The following is a 25562-nucleotide window of genomic DNA, read 5'->3' as shown; positions in this document are numbered from 1 at the left end:
ACTAGTTTTTTAAGTAAAACTTGTCTACCTTTATGGTATTGTTGCTCCCTCAAATCCTCATTTCCTAAGAGCGTCACTTGTGCACCAAAGTTGTGACTCTACCTGGTGGTATCAAAGCTCCAGCTCTTATTGTCTGCATTTGTTCCTGGTGCCCTAATTTCCTCTTGCTAATTTGCAAAAAATAGCATGTGAAAAATCTTTGAAGCAGACTCCACCTTTATAAAAGGAAACCTAGAAAATAATTTGTTAAATCATCAATAGAAATACAACAGTTTCAAACTGCAGATTAAAAAAAAACACTCATCCTTCTTAAAACATGCATAGCAACTGCATCAAGCTCTTTATTACTGCCCCCTACAACCCCTCCCAAGTTTACGTATATGACCTGCAAGGATCCATGATAGTCTTAGAAACAATAGCCATCCCTATTTTTGATAAATCATTGTCCATACCGCAAAGAAAACCTCCCTTGATAGCTCTTAGTGCACTGCAGAGTAGAATAAGCTCCAACTGAGCTCTTCACATTAATAACTTCCCAAATAGGTTGAACAACAACCATTGCAATTGTTGCATATTCTTTGTCAACCTTTCATACAACATAAGACTATCTTACCATTACTACTAGTATTTTCAAATGCAGGGAGCCCTCTTGGAACCCTTTGAAACTCTGTTGTTGATTTGAATTTCATCAAATCTCAGGCCACATTACTAACAAAATATTAGCAGCAATCAAAAGGCATATGCCTATACCTTCCATTATTCATGTCTCTCCACCAACACCACATTTTGATTGCAATAAATGCCTTCATCTATCAGGGTGTTCTTTCATATAAGTTCCTCTTAAAGCCATATACAAAAATCTCCATCTTCAATTCACCTACTAAGATCCACTTTTTCTTTGGAAAAGCACAATCAAGCAAAAATGTACTTTAGAACATCCTTCAGCGAAAACATGACACATCGTGTATGATGATCATACATCTTAATTCAAATACTATATAAACTAACTTGACAGAATAGTACATTGACATACTGAAATCAATCCATCATTAACACTAGACACTAGCAATTGTCTTGCAACAGGAACCAGGCATGGACACCCCGTTGTTCAACAACAAGCATCCACCTAAAGTCCCCTATGCTCAGTAATTCCTTAATGAGTCAAGACAGTCTAATACACCAGATTGAGTTCAAACAAATAATGGCAACCATACAACTACCATATCCAAACAAGATAATCTTGTAACCATTCTTTACAGATGCAAGAACAGATATTGCACTCTGGACCTTCCCAGTTGAAGAGCTGCAACAGTAGAGTAGCTTTTCAAGATAGGCATCTGCTAATCTATATTATTATACACTCCTTTTCTTCTACCTGTAGCTGCTGTGGAAATATATATATATATAGACACACACACACACCAACCGAAACCCTAGGATTGCCTCTGAATCTGGCAAAAAGAAATTAAAAAATGGCTTTGAATGATAAAAGTGCAGCACACTGTTGATGTTTGTGAAATCCATCAAAGATGATACGGCCAAAGATGATATAAAGATACCACATTGGCAAAACATTATGTGAAGCACAATGTATCAACAACCCAATTAAAGGACAGGCAGAAACAACACAAGCAAAGCAACTGCAAGCAATCTTTCAGTGCTAGCAACTAATAATTATCCCATTTGGAAGGGCTAAATCTTTCCATAGTCCTTTCTTGAATGAGCTGCTGGTAGGGTTGTTGTCATTGGATGTCCACCCCTCCTCCCTACAACAGCATTCAGCACTGTCAGATGATTACTCTCCCCAATGTGCCAAAAAAATTAACACAAAAAAAAAACACAGTTGCAATGCCAATGTGAATCAACGAAACCATGTCAAATTATAAGCAAGATATTTTGTGATATCAACCATTTAAGGATCACTATGCAAAGCCAGAAGAGGAACTGTTAAAATATGTCAACTTGATAAGACGGAACAATAAAGAAAGGATGCTGTATGATTATACCCCATGGCATGCTATTGCTGAACATAGCATTGGTAGAAGAATGAGAATCTGTTATGTTGTAATTTAAATAAGCTGGCTGGCCATATTGATGGTTTCTTTCACCATGCATAATGGACTGGTTCATATAATTATACCGATGAGTAGATTGTTGTCCAAAACGACTTGGAAAGTTTTGTGAAAATTGGAGTGGACGGCCATTTCCACCGCGTACATCATGAGAGGTAGAAGGGCCTTCAACATGTGAATATGTCTGACGAAGTCCATCTGTTCTGAAATAAAAAAAGTAGGAAAACAATGAGTTGTATGGGATTGGAATGCAAGAGAATGGACAACTAGGATGAACAAAATTCTGAGCAGTATAAAGGTACAAGTGGAAAATTGTAAAAAACAGTATTGTAACACTCATGAGGTAGCAGAGATATATATCAACAAAATCTCAACAAGAACACATTTCCCATCTTAAAGTACATATTTTACAAGGAATTGTATTCTACTTTAGTCTCATATATATGTTAGAGGTATAGCTATTTGTCTAGTGGGTTTAGTCTCACATCTGTACACAACTAGGTTTAGAGTTTTATTATGTGTCTATATATACCCTATTCATGGGTTATCTCATTATTATGATGATATGTAATATATATTTTCTTTCCAAATTCTACAGCATATAAAATTAAAACTCAAACTATCATGGAAAATTATCCCAAATTACTAGAGTGCATTCACAAATCTCTTCTTCCCAATATATTATTTTCTAAGTCATTTTCCAATTGCATGCAAGGCATATTGTAAAACTGTTTTCCCATATTCAATAAAAAAAAGGACAAAAATGTAAATCTAGAGCACAAGCAATCAATAGAACAAAGGGCCAGGAAGCCCAATTGCAAGTATAGAAAATATGAGAGCCTTGTCATAATATTGTCAACTAAAAGCAACTACAGGCCAGGCTCCTCAACCCTTGTTGGCAAAGCCCTTTGTGTTTATCGATGAGGCCTCAGTTTTCACTGTGCTGGTTCTTCCTTTGGAGTCCCTCCCCGTCAAGCAAAGGAGTTGTCGTTATCTTCACAGTGCACAGACAAGCACACGTCTTTACTGCCCCTCTCTGTCAAGATGGCATGCAGAGCTTCCCCTCCACCATTATTCCTACAGATTAGCAAGCCCTCCATTGCTACCTATTCAAGTCTTGGATCCAATGAAGAAAATAATCCTCTTCTGCAGCCTACAAGTGATGTTTCATAGAAAGTCATCTTGTATTACTAGCACTTTAGGCTCCTATATAGGAGCTGTTCTTGTTTGTATTCCTGCAAACAACATCCTCTACCCCTTTTTTGATTTCGACAATGAAAATCATTTTCTAGTGGAGTTTTGTAGGTAAGGTTCATGGCTTCCTTTTTAAAGTGTTTCTAATATCTTCGCTGCACACTTTATCATTTCTCATCTTGGCAGCGACTCCACAAGTTAGACAGAGAATGATGACCTTGGACTATATTCTCAACAAGAGCACATTCAACAATCATTATCGACAAGCAAGATTGATTAATAATGTGATCATCCTATTATAAGTAGTAATCATGTGGTGATGTGTGAAGATTGTCGACCTCATTCTATTTGGGGAATGCCCTGAATGTGTCTATATGGGTGTTAGTATTTGTATTTGTGAATCATGTACCCATTAGTATTTGTATTTGTGAATCTTGTACCAATTATGAGGACTAAAGCTTCTAAAAGAGGGAAGTTTTGCTTCAAAACTCGTGGAGAGGGGAAGTTGAATTATGAACCTCCCTTTAGGCACAAGTCTATCACTATAGATTAGGATTCTCACTTGAGTTTGGTATGAGTAAGTATGTGTTAGATTGAGTTATCATGTCAACATTCATATTGTCACAAATGTTGATGGAGCCTTAGCTGCCAAATGGGTTGTGTGATAAACATAAGGTAAGGGAGTTGGTGTTAACGATTTACATCATTATGTTCACCAATAGTATTGGATCCTAAAGATGTGACATAAGTGATGTTACATTCATCCTTTAGGGCAAATTTTAGGTAGTGGAATTATGCAGTACATATTAGAGAAGTAACCACACTCCTGTCCTTGACAATCAAAATGTATTGCAAAGATTTATAAGTTGAAGAGCTGAGACGTATGCTAAGTCTCCATGACAGAGGTGGCATACACATTCAGTATAAGTTGCCTTTAGTATGGAATCGGTATGATCCACTATATGATTATGACATCATGATGGACCTTAGTATAGCTATACAAGCTTTGTTCATCCAGCGGGGCATGAATGCTTTCATTGGTGCAATCTTGAGAATGCATTTGCATAAAGTTTGTATCATGAGACTTTAGTTATCAAGTAGATGATTCAATGTGAAGAGTTGTTGGACCATGTGCGTGGATTGGATTGTCAGGTGTTCAATGGTAATTATGACTTCCCTAAGGTTAATCTCAACAGATGGTAGGTCTATGTTGACCCAATATTTGCAGACTCTAGTTTGAAACCCTAACTTTATGGAAACTCTTTTGACCTTTTCAGCTCTTATTGTTTTGGGGTTACCTTGGATTCCATATACATACATGAATTTGCACCTTTATCTGCTTAAAGTATTTATTTATTGAAACATGCCTAGAAATATATGTTTTATATCATACTCATTTTTGTTGTTGATATTAATAATGAATTTGCTTGTTATATATATGGAAAAGCATAATGACATGTGTAACAAAAAATGATAGAGAATACAACTTAAGGATATGATAATATTCTTGTGACAAATGTAATGAATCATAGCTTGTATGGCCTTGCAGCTCTAAGGTTGTCTATGATAGTTGAGTTCGGTCAAACCTAAGTATCGCATGACATCTTGTGATGATTCTGGCTTGTGACAGTTGGATAATGTCAACGCTCAACTGAAGAGTTAAACCTCCAGAGTGATGACTGTGTATCGATGCAAGTTCTTAGGATCAAGAGAGTTTTCTAGATCTAACAATCGAAGTAACTATTATAGTCAATAGAAATTTTGAGGTCTTATAATTGAGGTGACCCTATTCAATTGAGTGATATGAGCACCATCCCTTGATTGACGATAGTGATTGAGGTTTTCATTATATTGCATGACAGAGATTGCAAAATTTGCATTGTCTTTCTCTTGTATTATTTGTTATTATTCTTTTATACTGCTAGGAAGCTCTCTTATCAGTGTTTACTAATAACTCTTATACTGACTCATCCGCCAGCTTAGTATAAGATGATTTGTTTAGTGTACTACTCTTAGACCATTACTGGTGAGATTAAAGTTTTGCATGGCGTTATCAGTTTCTTTCAATTTGTTGCCTGCCTATTTATGACCTTGCATTACAACATTTGTGAGTAATAACTTGTACATTTTATCTGAGAATCATATTGTGAAAATTTTGCTTGTGCTATTCTGCCTGTTAATGATGTCGTGTGACGATATCTCACAAGTCTTACCTATCATCTTTGTAACATATTCCAATTGCCGATGCATGGCATTCGAATGAAATTGGGCATGACTGAGAAAGAGCTCACTCGAGGGAGGACCCACAATAAAAATATGCACAAACAAGTACATTCAAAACTTGTGGGATAAAAATATGCTAAAAGTTACGCCTAACCAATTTCATTGACTAATATAAGTTTTGATAGAAAAATATAGAGTCAACCAAATCTAGTAATGATAATGTTAGATTAGAGACAACAATGGGTACCTGTTAACTAGATAGATGACTTAAATTGTTGGGTTTAGATATTGTGATGGGTCAATAGCTATCCATAACTTAGCTATTTGCGGGTATATACAGAGTATTCAAGTGGGTTTGAGTATCTATGGGTACCTGTAAATTAAAAAATTATAATAAATATTTAACCAAAGTAATAGTAATATTATTGATAAATAACTTATCCACCATAATACTACCCTACTTATTATATACCTAAAATCATACTAAATTTTCTATAACCATAAAAGTTAGACCTCTATTAATTAAAAACTTTCTGCATCTTAAACATTTAACCAAACAAGAAGAACAAGTACAATTATGTGAGAAACAAGTGCAATTTATATGCAGGAATCAACATATTTAAAGAGTTACATTTTTTTATTGAACGAGTGCAAGAGTCCATTGATACATGCTCATATTTTTCATTGGTGTTTTCTTCTTCCATTTTTGAAGCCATCTGTGTTCTTCAAGTAAATGAAAAAAAAAAAAAGATGTGGATACATCTTGAATAAGCGCAATAGTTCCAAGTTTGGAGACTTGTACGATTTTTTATTGGCGTGGATAGTTAACATTATTGATGAATAGTTTTTCTCAAGTGCAGTTGTTGTCAAGTTCCCATTTATTTGAGTAGTTGTAAACTACCCTCCCATTTTGTGGAGGGTTAGGATACCTGGAGGAAATCAGCTTAGTTAAATGAGTGGGTATGAGTTTTAATTTCTTGATTTTATATGAGTATTTAGTGGGCCAGATATCTGATTAATTAATCAGGTACAAGCATAGGTACTAGGGAAGATTGCAACCGCCCATCCCTACGTTATATTATATAACAGCGAGTCAGAGTAACCCCCAAAAAAAAACAGTGTCAGGCACACATGTATGACATTCAGCATCACATCTGCTATCAGCACTAAAGTGCAGAAATTAGCTATCTATCATTGATAACAAAGAGCAACAGATGCTTTCAATACCTTTGATTTGATGACAGGAATTTTGAATTTAGGCGAGCTTGATTTTGACCATGGCTATATCTGTTATTTCCACTTGAAAAGCTAGTAACATCTGATGGGTCATCAAGGTGCACACAATTCACAAATTCAGTGCTTAGTGAGCTGATGTCTCCATTATCCTCTTGCAAAAGAGATTCATCACTGGGAAAGGGATAAAACAAATAAAACATTTAGATGAGCTATAACCTAAATAACTATGTTGCAAAAAAAAAAGGCAGCCCGGTGCATGAAGCTCCCGCCATGCGGGGTCCCGAGGGAGGATCCATTGTACGCAGCCTTATCCTGCTTTTTGCAAGAGGCTGTTTCCAGGATTCAAACCCGTGACCTTTTGGTCACATGGCAACAACTTTACCGTTGCGCCAAGGCTCCCCTTTTATGCTGAAAAAAAAAACAAGAAATTCAAAGTACGAAAGAAGTATGACAATCTCAGGAATCACAATATTATTAAACACCCATAAATCTTTATTTTTTCTAGTAATAAAAGAAGATATGAAAACTTCAATACACAAGTGATTAAATGAACTAAGACATCCATGATCCTTGATGATCTTTCATATGAAGACAAACTGCCAAGCGCAGTATATGAAGGATTGTTAGCATGACAAATAAAATCCATCAAATTTCATGTCCACTACACCTTGGTGGTAAAACCAGATGAAAAATGCTTAGGAAGACTTACTGAATTGGATATGTCCAACACAAATACTGTCAAAACTAGGAAAAATATCTTAACATTGGTTGAATCTTATTGGTAGAAGGAATCATCTAGTAACATTTGAACAATTTTAAAATAATAATAGTAAATAATAATAAAATAAACATATAATTTCTTTTAATAAAAAGGATTATTTTCTAGACAAGATTATAGATGGAAACTTTTGTGATTTGCATAGATAAAAACTCAATGCACAATAAACTGAACAAGATCTCTATACTTTATCCGCTAATGGTCATCTTGTTGTAAGAATCAATCCCTACAGTCTCACTAAAATGCTAATGTATTTGAGTGAAAATTGACCCATCTTTCAGGTATGCATCAAAAGCAAAACAAGTCAATAAGGTAGAACAGAAATGGCCAAGTTCTAGAATAAACAATAGTTTTGCAGGATCTAGGATTCAGTTTTTACCTGTAACCAGGGTCCCATTCTCCAGGATGAGGCACAGATGAACTTCCTTCTGTTATATCGAATGGAACTTCTGATCTTTGAGAAGTCATGGAGTTATGCATATAAGGTGCAGGATAACCTTTCAGATTGACAGAAGTTGAACTGCAAAAGCCGCTTGCTCCTCCCAACTGTTGCCTCCAGTTAGTATGACTAGAAGCTAAAAATGCAGCATAAGGACCACCATGTCCAAGAGACTGAGTCTCAGGATGATTAGAGGTCATGCCATCACTAGAAAATCCTTGTCCATGTTCAGATGCACTTCCATAAGGCTGCACAGACATGGACGAGTAGCCCACACCTCTCTTATTATACTGGCCAACAACAGCTGCTTTACTCAATGAGATACCACGAGAACCACCTCCAACTGGTGATGTTGGACCATATTTTCCAGGTGAAGCTGATGAAATCTGCATCTGGGAACTTGGAGGAGTAAACTGAGAAGGACTTACTCCTAGGGACATTGGTCCCAGACCTCCATAAGGGCTAACACTGTACCCATGTCCATGAGAAAACTGCGACCTATGCCTTGCATCTGGACTAGCTCCAAGAAATGGTCCTCCAACTTGTACATGCACATTGAACCCAGATGGAGCTAGTGGTGAATTATAGGCATGAATATTATTAACGTCGCCATAGCTTCCATAACTGCTTCCTAGTCCTGTATTATCATTATAGCTACCATGGCTCCCAAAGCTGCCATAACTACTGCCATAAGACATAGGCACCTTGTGAACGTGAGGACTTTGTGATGAATATTTGTTAACACTTGAAACCTGAAAGATGAAAAGATTGCTTAACATGGAATAACATCAAATGACAAACTCATAACTAAAAGTTGTGATGTAATGGTCAAATCAAACAGTTTACATATTTCGGAAATAAAAAGGTCTTCCGAAATGACAATGAGGTTTCACAACGACCTGAGGAGAAAGACCAGCAGCTAGCCAATGACCACCTCCTGGATTGTGATCCACCGTTACAGTATGCATGACTGGCTAAACAATCCCAAAATTAAAATAAAAATTTTTAGTTCAGTATCAAATAACAATCCAGAGTAAGAACCCACATCCAACAGTAGCCTTCAGAACAAGCATGGTCATCATTAATTGACATAAATTCATTATCATGAAGTGAAGAAGAAATGAAAGACTATCAGAAACAATTAACATATAAATATTAAATCTAAAACATAAAGTATCAGATAGGTCAAGTTCCAAATTGAGGGATCTCAAGCAAATGACAAACAACAGATCGGCCAATATGGAGAGATCACAACTAAATTAGAAACCAGAAGGATCACAACTAAAGTAGAAACCAAAAGGTTAGGATATCAGAATTGACTTACAATTCTTGGAGACTCGAGGGGTGGTTTATAGGGACAATCAAATGGTTCTCCAGTGACAAATGGATGACCAGAAGCCTGAAAATGAGAACATATGTAACTACTTAAAATTCAATTGAAACTCCATAAACTACTGACAAATTAAGTTAGACTAGTGACCTGCAAAGGTGACCATCTTTTTACTGGGTCAAATTCAACAAGACCCCTCAAGAAATCAACCAAGGCTAAGCGGGTTAAGCTTTCTGCAAAATGCTTATAATCTTACTTAAAAAGTAAATAAGCAAATGCCTACTCAGCATCTGCAAAATCAAATAGTTATCCACTTCGTGATATACAACCTTGTCTTCTAACCTTTTAACTTCTCTTTGTCTGACAAATTTCTTCTGTATGGGTAGTTGTCAATGATATCGTCCAAGTTTACAAAATTAAAGTAGTGCTTCCCAATGTCTGGTTTATTTGACTCTCTCTTTAGAAGTATCATATGAAAAATATGTCTTAGAATGGATAAGATATGGAACAATCATCCATTACAAAATTGTCAAAACTCACTGATTCATATTCCTCCACGGTCAGAATACGGTAAGCACTAATGCCTCCCTTGGAGGTCCCATCATGCTCTGAACTATGAATACTCCCAACATGCTTAAAGAACTTGCTAGTATTTTTAGCATCCCTAAGCAAGCTATCAGGTGGTTGTCCACTGCGTAAAATAGTATACCAGAATCACCATTAGCAAACCTGGGACAACTTCAAAAATCAACCAACAAAGTTAACTCATAAAACCACTAAATCAATAGAATCATACCCCCATTTTTCTCTGCTAGATTTTCAAAACCCAAACCATTTCCAATCTCTACTACAGCAATGCAGTTTAAAGAAATAAAATAGTCCCTTCCCATTTTAAATTTTGAAAACAAGAAAAACCTCCATAAGGTCAAAATGAATAGGAGTATGAAAAAAAAAATGTCATTGAAAAAAAAAGATAGGAATGTGCAAGTGTTGCTTGGTTCTACGAGTTTATCATAGTAAATTGAGATGAAATTGCAAGTCAAATTTGCAATGATATTAATAACGGCCATGGAACTACAATACGAGTAACATATTCTAAAGTTCAAAACATGACTAGCGTATTTACATGGTATTGTTGAGGCTAATCCAAAGGAAGATTCGCTGGTTGACAAGAGAGACATACAACAAAAGTATGATAAGTTCAAAAAATATATATATGAAAGTAATAAAGTCAGAGATGACAGAACAGCCATGAGAAGACTAAAGAAATCATATTTGAATATCGGGGGGAGACAAATAGTCAAATGTATAAAAGAGAAAAACAGAGGAAGCATTAAGTTGGATGAATAGATGATTAGATGGATGAATGAGTGATAAGTGTTTCCATCGTGTTGCTTACTTGGTTAGATGGATAAAAACTAGAATACAATCCCTCTTTGAACTGCCTGTTTTGGATTGATTCAAAATGACGGATGAAAGCTCATTTTTATTCACCCACTTTTCCATTCTTTCTATTACATTTATCAAAGTAAACAGCAAGAGGTATAAAAAATTTAAGTGATCAATCCAGCCATCCCTTCACTAATCCACCTAGGTGGCAGGCCGTAGGAAACAGATGCCTTGAGGCCAAAGTGGAGTTTCCCATTCAGTCATTTCCTTGAAGGGAAGGAAAGAGGAAGGAAAACATAAATTTAAAAATAAAAATAATCCAAAATAAATTTTAAAAACTGGTCTTTTATTTGTCGAATTTGAGTTCCATTGCACAAGAAAAATGTCTTTTCCGACTAAATGGGACAGAAGTAAAGTTTAGTCAAACTGGGGAAAGATTTCCCTAGTCTTTTCTGTCCCTTCCTCCCATTCTGTCAAAGGAAACAAAGCATACTGCCAGCTGGGGAAATATTTCCACTACCTTGTTTCCATGTGTATTCCCTTCCCGCATAGTAAACATGACCCAGGGCACTAGGAGATCAGATTTTTCTTCTATCAAGAGTCAAATAAAAAGGAAAAAGGATAGAAATGTGAAATAGAAAGAGATAAAGAATAAGGCTGAAACCTAAATGAAAAGACAGAGTTCTAGAGTTGGACAATGGAACTATATAGTAATAGTACATCAATTGAACTAATTGAGAAAGAAACGGAGATATTATTAGATATATGAGCACAATTGACAAGTCGACACACTTAACATTGATAGATCTACTAATCCGCGAGCAATCCAATATGCTAGTTGATCAGCTATCAACTAGCTTTCCATTGTTACCCTGTATGATGTTATTGTCATCGTAGTGTATAAGTAAAAATAGTTTTACCACGTGAAAATTGTAACTACATATCAAGGCTTGAAACGTTGAAATTTCATTCCTAACCAGGGTTAGATCCCCGGCCGATATGAAACTCTTTCATACCATGCTATTTGTATCAATAGTGGTGTTGATAGAACAAAAGAGGATGAGGAAAGGGTTGAAGAAGAAGGCCAAAAGGATTGCAGAAGCATACCGCGAGATAAGAATTTTGAGCCTTGTGCTCTCATACACAGGTGAGCGAATGAGCAAAAGGTAGCAATTCTTGTGGAGAATGCAAAGATGGTAGCACATGCATGTAGCGGTAGGCAGCCTTGAAGGCAGATCAGCAAATTTAACACGATAGAATTTTTTTTATCATTACCAAATGGAGCTTCCTAATTCATATCCCAACCAAGTCTAGGACTAAACAATTTGCATGATTATGGTTCTAGACAAGGAGATCCAATGTGAGTCCACTAAGAATGATAAAAGGTGATAGAGAATAGAGATTAAGATATACATTCACTAATCAACTTAATTTTCAAGATTTGTGACTTAAAGGTAAAAAGTAAACAAGATACAAAATTAAAGTTCAAAATTTTGAACCATGTTAGAATTTCAAACTTCAACTAGCATGATCCTATTTTGGTACCATGCTAATATTTCAACATATGGTGCTAATGAATAATTGGACGAAAAGAGAAAGGAGATTAAAATAAGAATAGAGCATAACTATATACTTAATTTCAGACTCTGTGCTCATCTGAAATGGTACAATTTTGATATTACAAAAAATTATAAAAAAATAATAAATATTATTTCAATGCATCTTGATGTGTTTTGTAATATGTTAAGGAGTGTCGAATATGAGACATGATACTCATCGATGTATGATATGATTATCATCAACATAATTCATAAGACTAAGGATAGATTGCTTGTTCTGCTGAGCAGTATCAAATTTTAGAAATTTAAAAAGATAAGTTTTGACAGTGGCACCGGACATGGTACGAGATTTCAAACCAGGTACAAAATAAAACCTACAGTGTATTTATGATGTATTAACAATGATTATAATTAATTTCTTGTTTAGATTCGCAAGCCTACTGAAAAAAGATGATTTGCACAAAAATCTATCTTCTAATATTCTTATTCTACAATTTTATTGTGTTGATCAGCACAGGAGAAACATTTCATTCCGCCTACCAAGTAGCACGTGGAATAATCTGAAACCTTGAAGCATCTCATACAAAGCTTCCATGTGATGCTGTAGCAACCAAAGATTTCATCTGCAGCATGCAAGGTTTCCACGACATGGTGCAAGATCAGCAATGACTTCAAGAGAGGGCCACGATCAATTTTTATGAGGTGATGAAGGTGTTTCGAGCTAAGGAGTAATGTGAGACAGCGATGGAGATGTTTTAGGCATGATGAGGCAACAATAAAGGTGTTTTGAGCTGAGTAACATGAGGCAACAACAAAGATGTTTCTGGTTGAGGCAATGATTGTGATCTTCGGAGCTTCCTAACAACAACACCTTGCTAATCACATAACACAAGTCTACGGTGGCTTCTTTCATGTGTCTTAGGCTAAGGTGTAGATCGTGGTCTACAAAACTTCTATGATGATGATGACACTGTGCTCACTCTTTCCCAATGATTCCAAACCTTGTTTTGAATTGTCTCGAATCTTATATTCTAGTAGCTTGGTATCAGATTGGTGTGTGGCCTCAATAATCAAAGCTAACAACAATAGTTCTCAAGGAGAAACAATGACACAATTCCACTACGTCCAAGAATCTTAAATCTTATCTTTTAGTTGGTATCGGCATCAGACAAGTGTATGGCCTCCATAATCAAAACTAAGAATACTAGTTTTGAAAGAGAAAAGATATGTCAATTCTTATTACTAATAAAATTTCCCCAATAGTCAATGATTTCTAATAGATAACATGAAATGAATCTAAATAGCTTTGTAATGTGGATGTCGAAAGTTAGACTAACCAACTTTGATCTACCTCAGCGTATATGGGTAGCAATATAATTTAACCACCTTTATAATCACAACCAAAAACTCTTTTCACTTTAAAAAAGAAACAGTTCTAAGACTACAAAATATCTCCAAATACAAAGCACTCAACTGATTAGCTGTAGCATACTGGAACAAAAAAAAGTGCTAGAAAAAAAGAAAAAGAGAGAGAAAAAGAAAAAAAAAACCTACCCAAGTATCTCTATCATCCGCTTCAGGAGATCATATTCAGAGGCTCCAGGAAACAAAGGCAAACCAAGAAATAATTCAGCAACAATGCATCCAAATGACCACATATCAATTGAAGTGGTATATCTAGCAGAAATATTAAGCACAAAACACTTCTACACAACAATTACAAGCTTTCAACCAAATATAATTGTTACAAAATATCTGCAAAAGAAATAAGAAGCATTGTTGATTTGAAATCAGCACTCAAATGAGAAAAAAAAAAAAAATTCAACAATGCTGATTATAAAAAGAGAAATGTTTTTTTCCCTGAAAGTTAGAGAATGGCAAGACAAAGTATGAAAATACGGATACGGATAACCAAGAAGAACTTCTGGAGACCTATAGTAGCGGCTCTGCAACACATACAAACAGGTATAGCATGATTACTGTGTATTAACATTCTATAAGCACTATTCTTAATTTGCAATATGTAAAACTAATAGTGAGATATAATAGGAACCTGTATGTAAGAGTAGACTGTTCGACCTTCCATACAAGCTGATCCAAAATCAATAACTTTTATTTGTGGAGGCTTCACACTAGATTTGGTGAAAAATTATATCCAAGTTCAGTGAACGAGTAAAAAAACAGATCTCGCCTGCTCTTACAATTACCACCTCACCTTGTTGACATGAGTATGTTCTCTGGCTTCATATCACAATGAATTATACCAGCATCTTTCATGACAATCAATGCATGCAAGATCTAAGAAAGTTGACAAAAAATGCATGAAGCAATCATATAAAAGGAGCTTCTATCAACCAAAACTGTAAAGGTGTCTAAGCCAAAACTTTTAATATGAGGTCTCCTACCTGTTTTGAGAATGCCTGCACAATGCTCAGGGACAAACCTTTGAAGTGGTTCATTTTGATCAATTCATACCTACAACACTCAGCATACATCAGTGTCATATAACTATTACACATAGAGAAATCATTCAATACAACACAAAAAATTATGTTAAATGTTCATATATATAGTTCATATATATATCAAAGACGGCTTACAGGTTTGAGCCAAGCATTTCAAATGATATGCACAAGTGCCGATGAAATACAAAATAATCAAGCATCCGGACTATGTGATGTTTATCATCAGGATCATACTTCTTATTTAACTGAAAATTTAAAAAAAAAAACACTGAAATTAGTTGCCAGATCTATCAAAGGTTTGATACAAACATAAATAACTTTTATTTGCACCATTTACCATGTCCAGGATAGAAACCTCAACCAATGCCTGTCGATAGTAAGCAGGTTGGTTCTTAATAACCTTCACAGCAACATATTTGTTAGATTCCAGATCCCAGCATTTGGCAACCTGTCCAAAGGTCCCTTGGCCAAGGGCATCTTTGACAATGTACCTAAAATCCAAAAGGGATATTAGTATGAAAAATGTTATAGGTAAATTAATGCTTCAAATTTTTTAGCATAAAGTATACAATATGTTCTCATAGCCAATAACACGAACACTGTCTATGCAGTCTTCTAATTGTGTAGTCACAAAATTTAAGGCCTCAATTATGGTTTTAAATGTCTGATTATAATGTACTCTTGGTATATAGTCCAATCAACACTAAAACATGGTATATCGGTCATAATGATTTAAGATAGTTTCTGGCATTGTCCAACTGTCAATAACAGTTTCAACTGATTAATGTAATTTACAAAGATTAATAAAGATTCGACTGCAATTGGAATAGGGGGAAACATAGCCCTAAAATTAACAACAAAATGTAAGACAAATCAATTGATGAAAGAAACAAAGAACATCCAAAACAGAGTAGTATCAACTATCAAAATTATCAGTGATGAAGGTATATAAGACAACAATAAATTCAAACTTTACTATAAAAAAAGACTGTTAGTTAGCATCTTAATACAACAAAAGATAAAATATAATGAATAGAAAAGGCATTATCTAGAAAGAAACTAATAAAACTAATCGCTTTTTAATTAATATGAGAAGCCTAACCTTCCTTTTGTTTCTGAGTTGACCAGCTCAAAATTCACATACAAGATGAGATCTGAATTTGCATTGTCAAAACCATCATTCAGTACCCCAGTGGATGGATTGGTTAGGAATCGTTTTTGATTCAGTGACTCTGAATATCGAAAGGCAGGGTTGCATGTTTGGAAAGTTTCAACTATACCCTTGGTCAGTTTTGCTACAAGCTGCATGAACAAATTTCATCAGAACCAAATATTTGGTTCCATACTATAAAGGATTACAAGTGAATAGAACAGATCAACATGTCTACAAAACTCTTAATGGAACAAGATCAATAGTACAAGTTCATCATAGGAATGTACAGTTAAGTGCAAAACAGTACTTCATTTGCTCATGAAACAGCTTAATGCATCAGATGGCATTATATTACAAAAAACAACAGGAAATTGTTAAACAACCCAGAAAGGTATCAATTAGAAATTAAGGCTATGTTTCTGATAAAGAAAGGAAATAACTAGGAGAAAAAAAACACATAAGAAAAAACAATTGAAAAATGTTTTTCTTTGTTTTGGTTTCCTTGGAGGGCAGGGAAGCTTTGACACAATGGTAAAGTTGCTCCTATGTGACCTTGAGGTCATGGGTTAAAGTCGCGAAATCAGCCTCGAGTAAAATTCAAAGTACAGTAGACCCAATGTGATCCGACCCTTCCCCGAGATCCGCATTGGCAGGAGCTTCGTGCACCGGACTGTCTATTTTTTTTTATTTCCTTGAAGGGAAAAAGGTAGAGTTTTTAGTCCTTTGTTTGCTTGGATGAAAGGAACGACAGAGGGAAATTTAAATTTCCAAACATTATCTATTAAAAATATTTTTAAAAACATAAATCAAAAATAGATGTGAAAAAATAATTTTGAAATTTTTTTGGCCTTGTTTTTAGCTCCATTGCATGAAAGTGAGTTTTTCATCCAAATCAGATGGAAGCAATATAGAATAAAATTGGGAAAAGATTGCTCTATTCTTCTGCCAAAGGAAAAGGAGAAAATGTCATTGAACAATTTTTTGTTACCTAATTTGCATCCGTGTTTTCCTTCTCTCACAAGAAACACACCCTAAATGATAAAATATGTCAAACAAACAATTCAAAACATGCAAGCGCACTTCGCTTAATGCATACAAAGAAATAATCTACCCTGGTTAATATGGGATTCATTCAGGCAACAAACAATCACACGCAGAATTCAAACCATAATGCAGCATGGATCCAAATTGGATACCTTGACATGCAATAAGGTTTTAAACACCCATTTCATTAAGATTGGTCACTCAATATAGGATCTAGACTCTAGACCAGTAGAATGGTGAGATATATAAGGAAATAAAATTTCAATGTACTCCTAAGTTGCATTTATTTGTGTTTGGCCATGTCAATAGTTTCTTACCAATAAGCTTCATGCAAGGCTGTTAAGGTTTTAGAAAAAAAATAATAACGTAGTGGTATACAATCAATGCCAAATAATACGTTGAAACAAGGTACCTATTCAATCACTATAAACAACTACGTGTGTAAAAGCCCATTCTAACAGTAAGCAAGACATGTAAGCAGTGATATGCACTTCATCCCTTCAATAGTGAATTTTTTTATTTAGTTTAAAACTATCTTTTCTCCTATGTCATACACAGCAGCACAGATAATTATATAAATTAAAATGGTAATATTGTACTTTTTCAAAAAAAAAATGTAGCATGGTTTATTTTAAAAATTAGCTTAAAATTAAATTTAGAGAATGTTAAAATTGAAAAGAGAGATTTCTCTATAATTTTATATTTTATAAAAAAAATAAAAAATGTACCCCTTCTTTTCATTATCATCAAAAGGATGCCCTATTTTGAAAAAATATCCAAAGGATGTCCTATTATATTTTTCATTTTGAAAATAGTCTTATTCCAACACACACATTGTAATAACAGCTTCGGCCAAAACTGCTCCATGTTGTAGTAGCTTCGGTCAAAATTGCTTCAATAGTATTTAAAGTTGGTTGGAACAATTTTAATCAAATTGGAGAAGTTTTAACCAATATTTGAGCAGTTTGAGCATGTTATAGCAGTATTGGCTGAAGTTACTACAATAACACTAAAATAAAGGTATTTTCAAGATGAAAAATAAGACACGATAATGAAAATAAGGAGCACCTTTTTAATTTTTTCCCCATGAAAATTTGGATAATACTGCCCAAAAATTTCAAAAAAAAAATTCAATTGTTTACCAATTAGGATTTAGATATAATTATCACAATCATACAATTCACAATTCATATCACACAATATGATTCACATTTTTATATATGAATTGTAGGATCGAAAAGAATTTAGATATCTTCACAATGGCATGATATTGTCCACTTTGAGCCTAAGCCCTCATGGTTTTGCTCTTGGGCTCTCCCCAAAAGGCCTCTTGCCAAATGGAGATATCTTTCTCTTATAAACCCATGATCTTTCCCATGTGTTTTCAATGTGGGACTATGTTTGCAACCTTGCAACCCCAACAATTCCCCCCTCAAACAAAGGACCACAGGCTTCCCATGTCCGATCCTCGACCCACCAGGTCTTCCTGCCCCTCGGTCCACCCGACCTACTAGGACTTCCTTGCCTAGCCGCAACTAGGACTTCCTGCCTGGTGTCTGATCCTCTTGATCCGAACATAGGAGCCCCCACTTTATTTGTTCGAGGTCAATATTGTACCCACATGGCTCAATCAGATCATAGCTCTTATGCACAGTCGGCGGTTAAACCTTCTGACAGTCCAGGCACTGATACCAATTGTAGGATCGAAAAGAATTTAGATATCTCCACAATAGCATGATATTGTCCACTTTGGGTCTAAGCCCTCATGGTTTTGCTCTTGGGCTCTACCCAAAAGGCATCATGCCAATAGAGATATCTTTTCTCTTATAAACCCATGATCTTTCCCATGTGTTTTCAATATGGGACTATGTTTGCAACCTTACAACCCCAACATGAATTGGAAGTGAGATGAACCTGATGATTTAGTTGGATTCAATGTGATTCAATACGATGTATTACAAATCTTATTTTATATGATTCTAAAATAAGAAAGAGAACAAATTGAAAGTTAAATCTAGCAAAACAAAAGTAAATTCAACCCATTGAGAAATTAAATTAACTCAAATAACCAAAAAGTGAACTGTATTTATTATAGAAGAAAAAATAAATAAATTTTATATTATACGGTAGAAATATAATAGTCAAAATAATTTTAAGTAAATAATATCATGAAAGAAAAAAAACTTATCAAATGGAGATAAAGTCAATGATAACAAGGTGAACTCAACACCCTAACAATGATTGAGAGGAGTAAATCTTGTCACATAGATACTTAGAATGACAATAAAAGTAAAATTGCTTGTAACTTAGAACTTATATTCCATTTGGCAATAACTCCGCCCGTGACGAACCAGGTATGGCCGATCTCAAGCCCGGATAAAGGAGGAGGGTTGCATTAGGTTGCCCGCCAGTGTTAAACAAATATTCAATGAATGGATTCATTAAACTATTGTGCTAATACTAAGTTGTTCCCTGAAAGGAACGCGTTGCAGAGTCTAACTATAACGTCTCGACAAGGACCGCTGTATCTCTAGAACTCGGTATAGTACTAAATATGCAAGAGTTCGCATTACGGGATCCGACTGTAACGTATCGGCAAGGACCACTACATCTCCATAAGAACTTGGATATAATGTTAAATAGGTAAGAGTTCTCACACCATAGGATGGATAAGAACAAATATGATAGAAAAACTAATAATCTAATATTTGGAACATGAAACATAGGATCCCTTAGTGGAGGTAGTAGATATGATGATTAGGAGAAGAATTAGTATTTTGTGTGTACAATAGATAACATGGGTAGGCGAAAAGACAAAACTGATAGAGAAATCGGATTTTAAGTTATGATACATAGGAAACAGCAAAACAAGAAATGGAGTGGGTATTGTTGTAGATAGTTCGTTAAAAGATGAAGTTGTAAAAGTAGTTAGAAAAGGGGATAGAATTATATCCCTTAAGATAATAGTGGCGAAAGAAAATATAAATGCACCGCAAGTAGGATTAGATGAAGCTACCAAATCAAGATTTTGGGACGACTTAGATGAAATATTACAAAACATTCCGCCAAATAAAATGATTTTAATAGGAGGTGATCTAAATGAGCATGTCGGAGTGAACAATGAAGAATATGAGAGGGTGCATGGGGGTTATGGGTTTGGAACGAGAAATGAGGAAGAAAAAACTATATTAGATTTTGCGATAGTATATGACCTTATACTAACTAACACGTTTTTTAAGAAAAGGAAAGAATACTTAAGCACGTTCAAAAGTGACAATAATAAATCGCAAATTGACTTTCTTATATTTAGGAAGAATGATAGAAAGATTTGTAAAGATTGCAAGATCATTCCCGGAGAAAGTTTAACTGCCCAACATAGGTTAGTAGTGTTGGATATACGCATCAAGCATAATATCAATAGAAAGAAAATATATATGACTCCTATAATTAAGTGGCGGAAGTTAAACGGTAAAAAGCAAAATATATTTAAAGAGAAAGTAGGAGTACAAGCATTAAATGAAATATATGATAATTCTAATACGACATGGGATAAGATGGTATCAAAGTTGAAAATAGTAACTAAGAATGTAATCGGTGAATCAAAGAGACATACACCACTAAATAAGGAATCTTGGTGGTAGAATGAGAAAGTACAAGAAAAAGTGAATGAAAAACGAATAGCTTATAAAGAATTATATATTTGTAAGAACGAGAAAAACTTAAAAAACTATACAATAACTAAGAAAAAAGTTAAGAGAGTAGTGAATGAATCAAAGAATGAAACTTTTGAATAATTATATCAAAAATTGGATACAAAAGAAGGGGAAAGACATCTTAGAATAGGTAAAGTGAGAGAAAGGAAGACAAGAGATATTATCCAAATAAAATGTATTAAAGATAAATGTAATAAGGTACTACTAAACAATGGAAAAATAAAAGAGCAGTGCAAAAGTATTTTCATCAACTTTTTAATGAAGGTTTAGATGATCAACTTAACTTAGATAATTTAAGTAGGTCAAATGAGTATAAAAATTTAAATTTTTATCATAGAATTCAAACTTCAAATGTAGAACTAGCTTTAAATGAGATGCACAATGAAAAAGTCATTTGGACCAGATGATATTCCGATAGAGGTACGAAAGTGTCTAGGAAAACAAGGTATTGAATGACTTACAAAATTATTTAACATGATATTGTAAACGAAAAAAAAAATGTCTAATCAATAGAAGATAAGTACTCTAGTTCCCTTATATAAAAACAAAGGAGACATACAAAATTGTGCAAACTATAGGGGTATCAAACTAATGAGTCATACCATAAAACTTTATGAAAAAGTAATAGAAAAGAGATTAAGGAGACCACGGTGACCGAAAATCAATTTGGGTTCATGCCTGGAAGGTCGACAATAGAAGTTATACATCTTCTTAGACAATTAATTGAAAAATATCGGGTGCGAAAACAAGATCTACACATTGTATTCATTGACTTAGAAAAAACTTATGATAAAGTCCCAAGAGAAATTATATGGAGAATTTTAGAAAAGAGAGATGTTAACGTATAATATATTGAACTAATTAAGGATATGTATGAAAATGTAACGACTAGAGTAAAGACTTCAGGCGAAGTAACTGAAGCATTTCCAATAAAGATAGGGTTACATCAAGGATCAGCTCTAAGTCCCTATCTTTTTATACTAATTATGGACGAACTCACTGCAAATATTCAAGACAATACCGTAATGCATGTTGTTTGCAGATGATATTATTTTAGTAGATGAAACACCTGAAAGAGTAAATGCTAAACTAGAATCTTGATGGAAAACATTAGAAGGGAAAGATTTTAGACTTAGTAGAATAAAGACATAATATATAGAATTCAAATTTAGCAATATTAGATATAATAACACAATTATTAAGATAGGAGATGACGAGTTGTTCGAAATCGAGAGCTTTAGATATTTAGGATCATTTTTGCAAAATGATGGAGGGATTGAGAGAGATATCTTATATAGAATACAAGCAAGATGGTTGAAATGGAGGAGAGCATCGAATGTTTTATGTGGTTGTAAAGTACCTATAAAACTTAAAGAAAAATTCTATAAAATCGCAGTCAGACCTGTTATGTTATATAGAGTTGAATGTTGGGCTATGACTCGAGCAGAAGATAAGAGTTGCAAAGATGAGGATATTAAGATGGGTGTGTGGACATGCGAGAATGGACAGAATAAGAAATAAGAGCATTAGAGAGAAAGTCGGAGTTGCATCTATTAAAGGAAAACTCTAAGAGACACGGTACGAACATGTATTAGACGACCAATAAATGCTCTAGTTAGGCGATGTGAAACTATGACAAACACGCATATCAAACGAAAAAGACCAAAAAAGATTTGGTTAGCAACAATAAAACAAGATAAAATTTATTTAAGTATAGATGATGATATAGTTGGAGATAAAACTCAATGGCGTAAAATGATCCATATAGTCGACCCCACGAAAAGGGTTGGTTGTTGTTGTTGCAGTATGTCAAAAGTAATTGACAAGGATGTTTCCTATTGCTCATTTCACTTCAATTTCTAATGAAATGAAATAAATAATAATTTGTAGATTGCTATCAAAGGTCCCCTAATACAAACATATACTTTTGTTATAAATAAACATCAACTTGCTCTATCTATTATTCTAACACCCAAATTTAATCACACATGATGAATAGTGAGCTAATAGAGGAGCTGTGCAGCTTAGATGAGTTAACTACCGGTTTAAGCATTTGGGCTAGTGGTTGATGGGTTGATTTAACCTAATCAATTTCTAATGATTGGTATCAAAATGAACCTAATTATAGGCATGGTAAGCTATTAGAAAGGGTTCTCTGCATGAAGGAAGAGGCGAAGAGCCAACCATTGCGCCTCACATGTTGCCGATTGAGGTGGATTCTAATCTATGAGATGAGAGTTTGGATCTTGATGGGGACATCGCCTTAAATGGGGAAATTTTTGTAATAGACCAATTTAATCTCACACGGTGAGTTATGGCTTAATAAAGGAGCTTCTATTAGGCTTATGCATTTTAGGCCAATGGTTGAGCCTAATAAGTTAATGTTTGACTGCATAATTAACCAATAAATATGCTAATAAAAAGAAAACGTTAGCTACTATTGATTTTGAAGAAAATGTTCAAACAGATAAATATGCTAACAAAAAAAAAAAATTGGGTGCATATTATGAATCACTAATAACTCAGAAATATAAATTGCTATTAAGGAGTCTTTACAAAATCAAGTTACCTATATTTGACTAGAAACAATACAAGTTACAAATAACCCACATATATAGAAACCTGATTGGAAAAAAATTAGCATGCACTACTTAGCCTAGCTTCAATGTCAATAGATATATATATATATATATATATATATATATATATAACCTCTGATACTAGGACACTTCATCTACTTAGCCTAGCTTCGATGTCAATAGATTACCTCAGATTGGTTACATATAGACGGGAGTGCAATAAAGCTTGTCTTTGCATAGCAAATTTTCTTAAGGACTAGAGTCAATGGGTGATCATCAACCAGATGTTCTCATCATTTGCTAGCTGTACGATTAAATGATGACACTCATCTCAAAATGACATGAGGTCTATGTCATTAGTACTAACATGGTGCAGATTGATTTCATGCTCCAGTGAGGACATCTTTAGTTAGAGAAGCCATAACATTTTACTTGATTGTCAGGCATATATGATGACATAAATATAGAAATAATGTATTTGACTCATATAGCTTCTCAAGGATTGACTAACAAGTGCAACATTTCATGATTCTACTGCATTAGTACATTAGGCAGTCTCTAGTTGTAGCCAACCTCAAAGATGAATATACCTCAGCTCAGATTCATCTAGCCCACCTAAGTTGGACTATGATATTGATACCTCAGCTCGGATTCATCTAGCCAACCTAGATTGGACTACAATATTGCATGAACTCATTAAAGAACACGACATCAAATTGAATCATTTTTTTCTAGCATTAGTTCACAGAATGGAACTTGCATTAAGTCAAAGTGCGTTTGATTCAGAATTCACCATTTTAAATATAATGGAAAACTTAGTCACTGAGACTCCAATCGTCAATCTTTGAGATAAAAGCCCTTTGACTCGGAAATCAAAATAGTGAAAACATATAAACTACACTAGTTTTATTGGTTGCACGAAAGCTAAAAAGGAGCTACAGGGGGGAGGGGGAAACGCACGGATTTCTTGAAGAACCCACGAAATTTGCTGGTGTCCCTTCCGCTGGATTCCAACGAGTTCTCCCCGGACGATTGGGGAGGAGAAACATACGGACGGAAAGCCGTCGAACGAGGATTCCACCGCAAATAAGCATCGATCGATGTATCGCAAGATCCATCCGCCCCGACCTTACCGGAACCATCCTCTGCCATAGAACCCCTACCAATCAGCCCCACCGGACCACCATCACCCGCGCGCCAACGGCTCGAGCTTGAGAAGCCGGCGGAGCAACGAGATCCGGACCACGTCAGCAGTTCCCGAATTTATCAAGAGCCCGCAAGGCGGCGAACACGCCGGATGAATCCGAGATCATCCCTCAACTCCGGTGCCGCATCGAGGCGGCAAAGGGCACCGGCAACGAAGAGATCAGGAGTTCAACGGCGGAAGGGCAGTCGACGAGAGGGCTAGGCTTCCGGCCAGCCTAAGGCGACAGTAAAGATGGCGATTGGAGGGAGGGGAGATGGGAGGGAAAGTAGAAGGCAGACGAAGAGTAAAAGGGGAGAGAAATTGAGGCCGTCTTCTTCCGCTACGAAACGAAATGAACCCAGACTGGATTTCGGCAATTTAATTTCCTTCGCTTTCTTTTTTTTTCCGTTACTTTCTTACACGATAAAATAAATAACAAATAACGTCTATTTATTTCTTAGCCAATCATGTTTATGTATAATGTGCTGCGGCGCCTTTATTTAATAATAATTTAATTTATTTTTTTCGGATAGAATTTCAAATATTTTAATAAACTACTAAAGAAATTTAAAAAATGTAACCAAAACTAAGGTAGTAAAAATTAAGCTAATTATATTAATATTATACACCATATAAAATTTATATCATATTAAAAATTTAATATATTAAAATTTTTCGATATAATATATATACCAAACCCTCCCGTTTACGTTAAACACAATTGACTACAAAATACAGGTTTTGTTACAATTAAAAATGTTTAATGCATTTTCTAAAACCGAGATAAAATACTTTTAAATTAAATTAAATTCTTAATTCTATTTTAATATTTTAAGATAACTTGCAAACGGTTCATTATATAAGCCGGCGGTCGAATGATCTTTATTTAAAATTAAAGATAAAGATATCGTTTTAAATTATGGCTACATAATTTTAGAAAAAAAATATTATTTAATTATAATGAACATCCTAAAATTTATTATTGTTTAAGAAAAAATTAGATGCAGTCTTGTAAAGAAAAAATACTGTAAGCCAAGTGCTTTTAATCAATATATTTTTCTTAAAATAATAATAAAATTAAGAATTAGGTAGCACCTTATTTTGAACTTTTTAAACTAATTTCTATAAAAACATATTATGTTTCATATTTTTAACATGTCATGTCTCACGCATTTATTAAATTCTCTAATAAATAAATAAAT

The 25562-nt window shown here is 34.6% G+C and overlaps 1 protein-coding gene across 3 annotated transcripts; it reads right to left on the bottom strand.

Annotated features, from left to right (window-relative positions):
* Positions 1-1452: 1452 nt before the first annotated feature.
* Positions 1453-24736, bottom strand: LOC121975121 (dual specificity protein kinase YAK1 homolog). 3 transcript variants are annotated; one of them, XM_042526539.1, is made up of 18 exons: positions 24135-24735; positions 15788-15987; positions 15023-15176; positions 14821-14930; positions 14626-14695; positions 14436-14518; positions 14274-14352; positions 14126-14166; positions 13775-13897; positions 9813-9963; positions 9615-9729; positions 9423-9505; positions 9267-9341; positions 8839-8916; positions 7883-8694; positions 6717-6896; positions 2007-2275; positions 1453-1766 (listed from the first exon to the last, which is right to left on the bottom strand). In XM_042526539.1, exons 1-18 carry the CDS (start codon positions 24324-24326, stop codon positions 1693-1695), a joined length of 2889 nt encoding a protein of 962 aa, XP_042382473.1. In that variant the 5' UTR covers positions 24327-24735; the 3' UTR covers positions 1453-1692. The 3 variants fall into 3 exon arrangements, with proteins under 3 accessions (XP_042382473.1, XP_042382474.1, XP_042382475.1); XM_042526540.1 differs by having other exon boundaries at positions 8842-8916; XM_042526541.1 differs by lacking the exons at positions 1453-1766; positions 2007-2275 and adding an exon at positions 5737-5862 and having other exon boundaries at positions 24135-24736.
* Positions 24737-25562: the final 826 nt, after the last annotated feature.

The sequence above is a fragment of the Zingiber officinale genome, chromosome 4B (genome assembly GCF_018446385.1).
Source record: "Zingiber officinale cultivar Zhangliang chromosome 4B, Zo_v1.1, whole genome shotgun sequence".
NCBI lineage: Eukaryota > Viridiplantae > Streptophyta > Magnoliopsida > Zingiberales > Zingiberaceae > Zingiber > Zingiber officinale.
The sequence above is the reverse complement of the archived record's forward strand: the minus strand, read 5'-3'. Positions and strand labels throughout refer to the sequence as shown.

Excerpts from the sequence above, each read along its gene's own strand:
- LOC121975121 (XM_042526539.1), bottom strand. The coding sequence starts at position 24,326 with ATGGCAGAGGATGGTTCCGGTAAGGTCGGGGCGGATGGATCTTGCGAT. Across the intron at positions 14,167-14,273 it reads CAGTCTACTCTTACATACAG|AGCCGCTACTATAGGTCTCC; the intron begins GTTCCTATTATA and ends TATGTGTTGCAG. Across the intron at positions 8,917-9,266 it reads CCCTCGAGTCTCCAAGAATT|CCAGTCATGCATACTGTAAC; the intron begins GTAAGTCAATTC and ends GGGATTGTTTAG.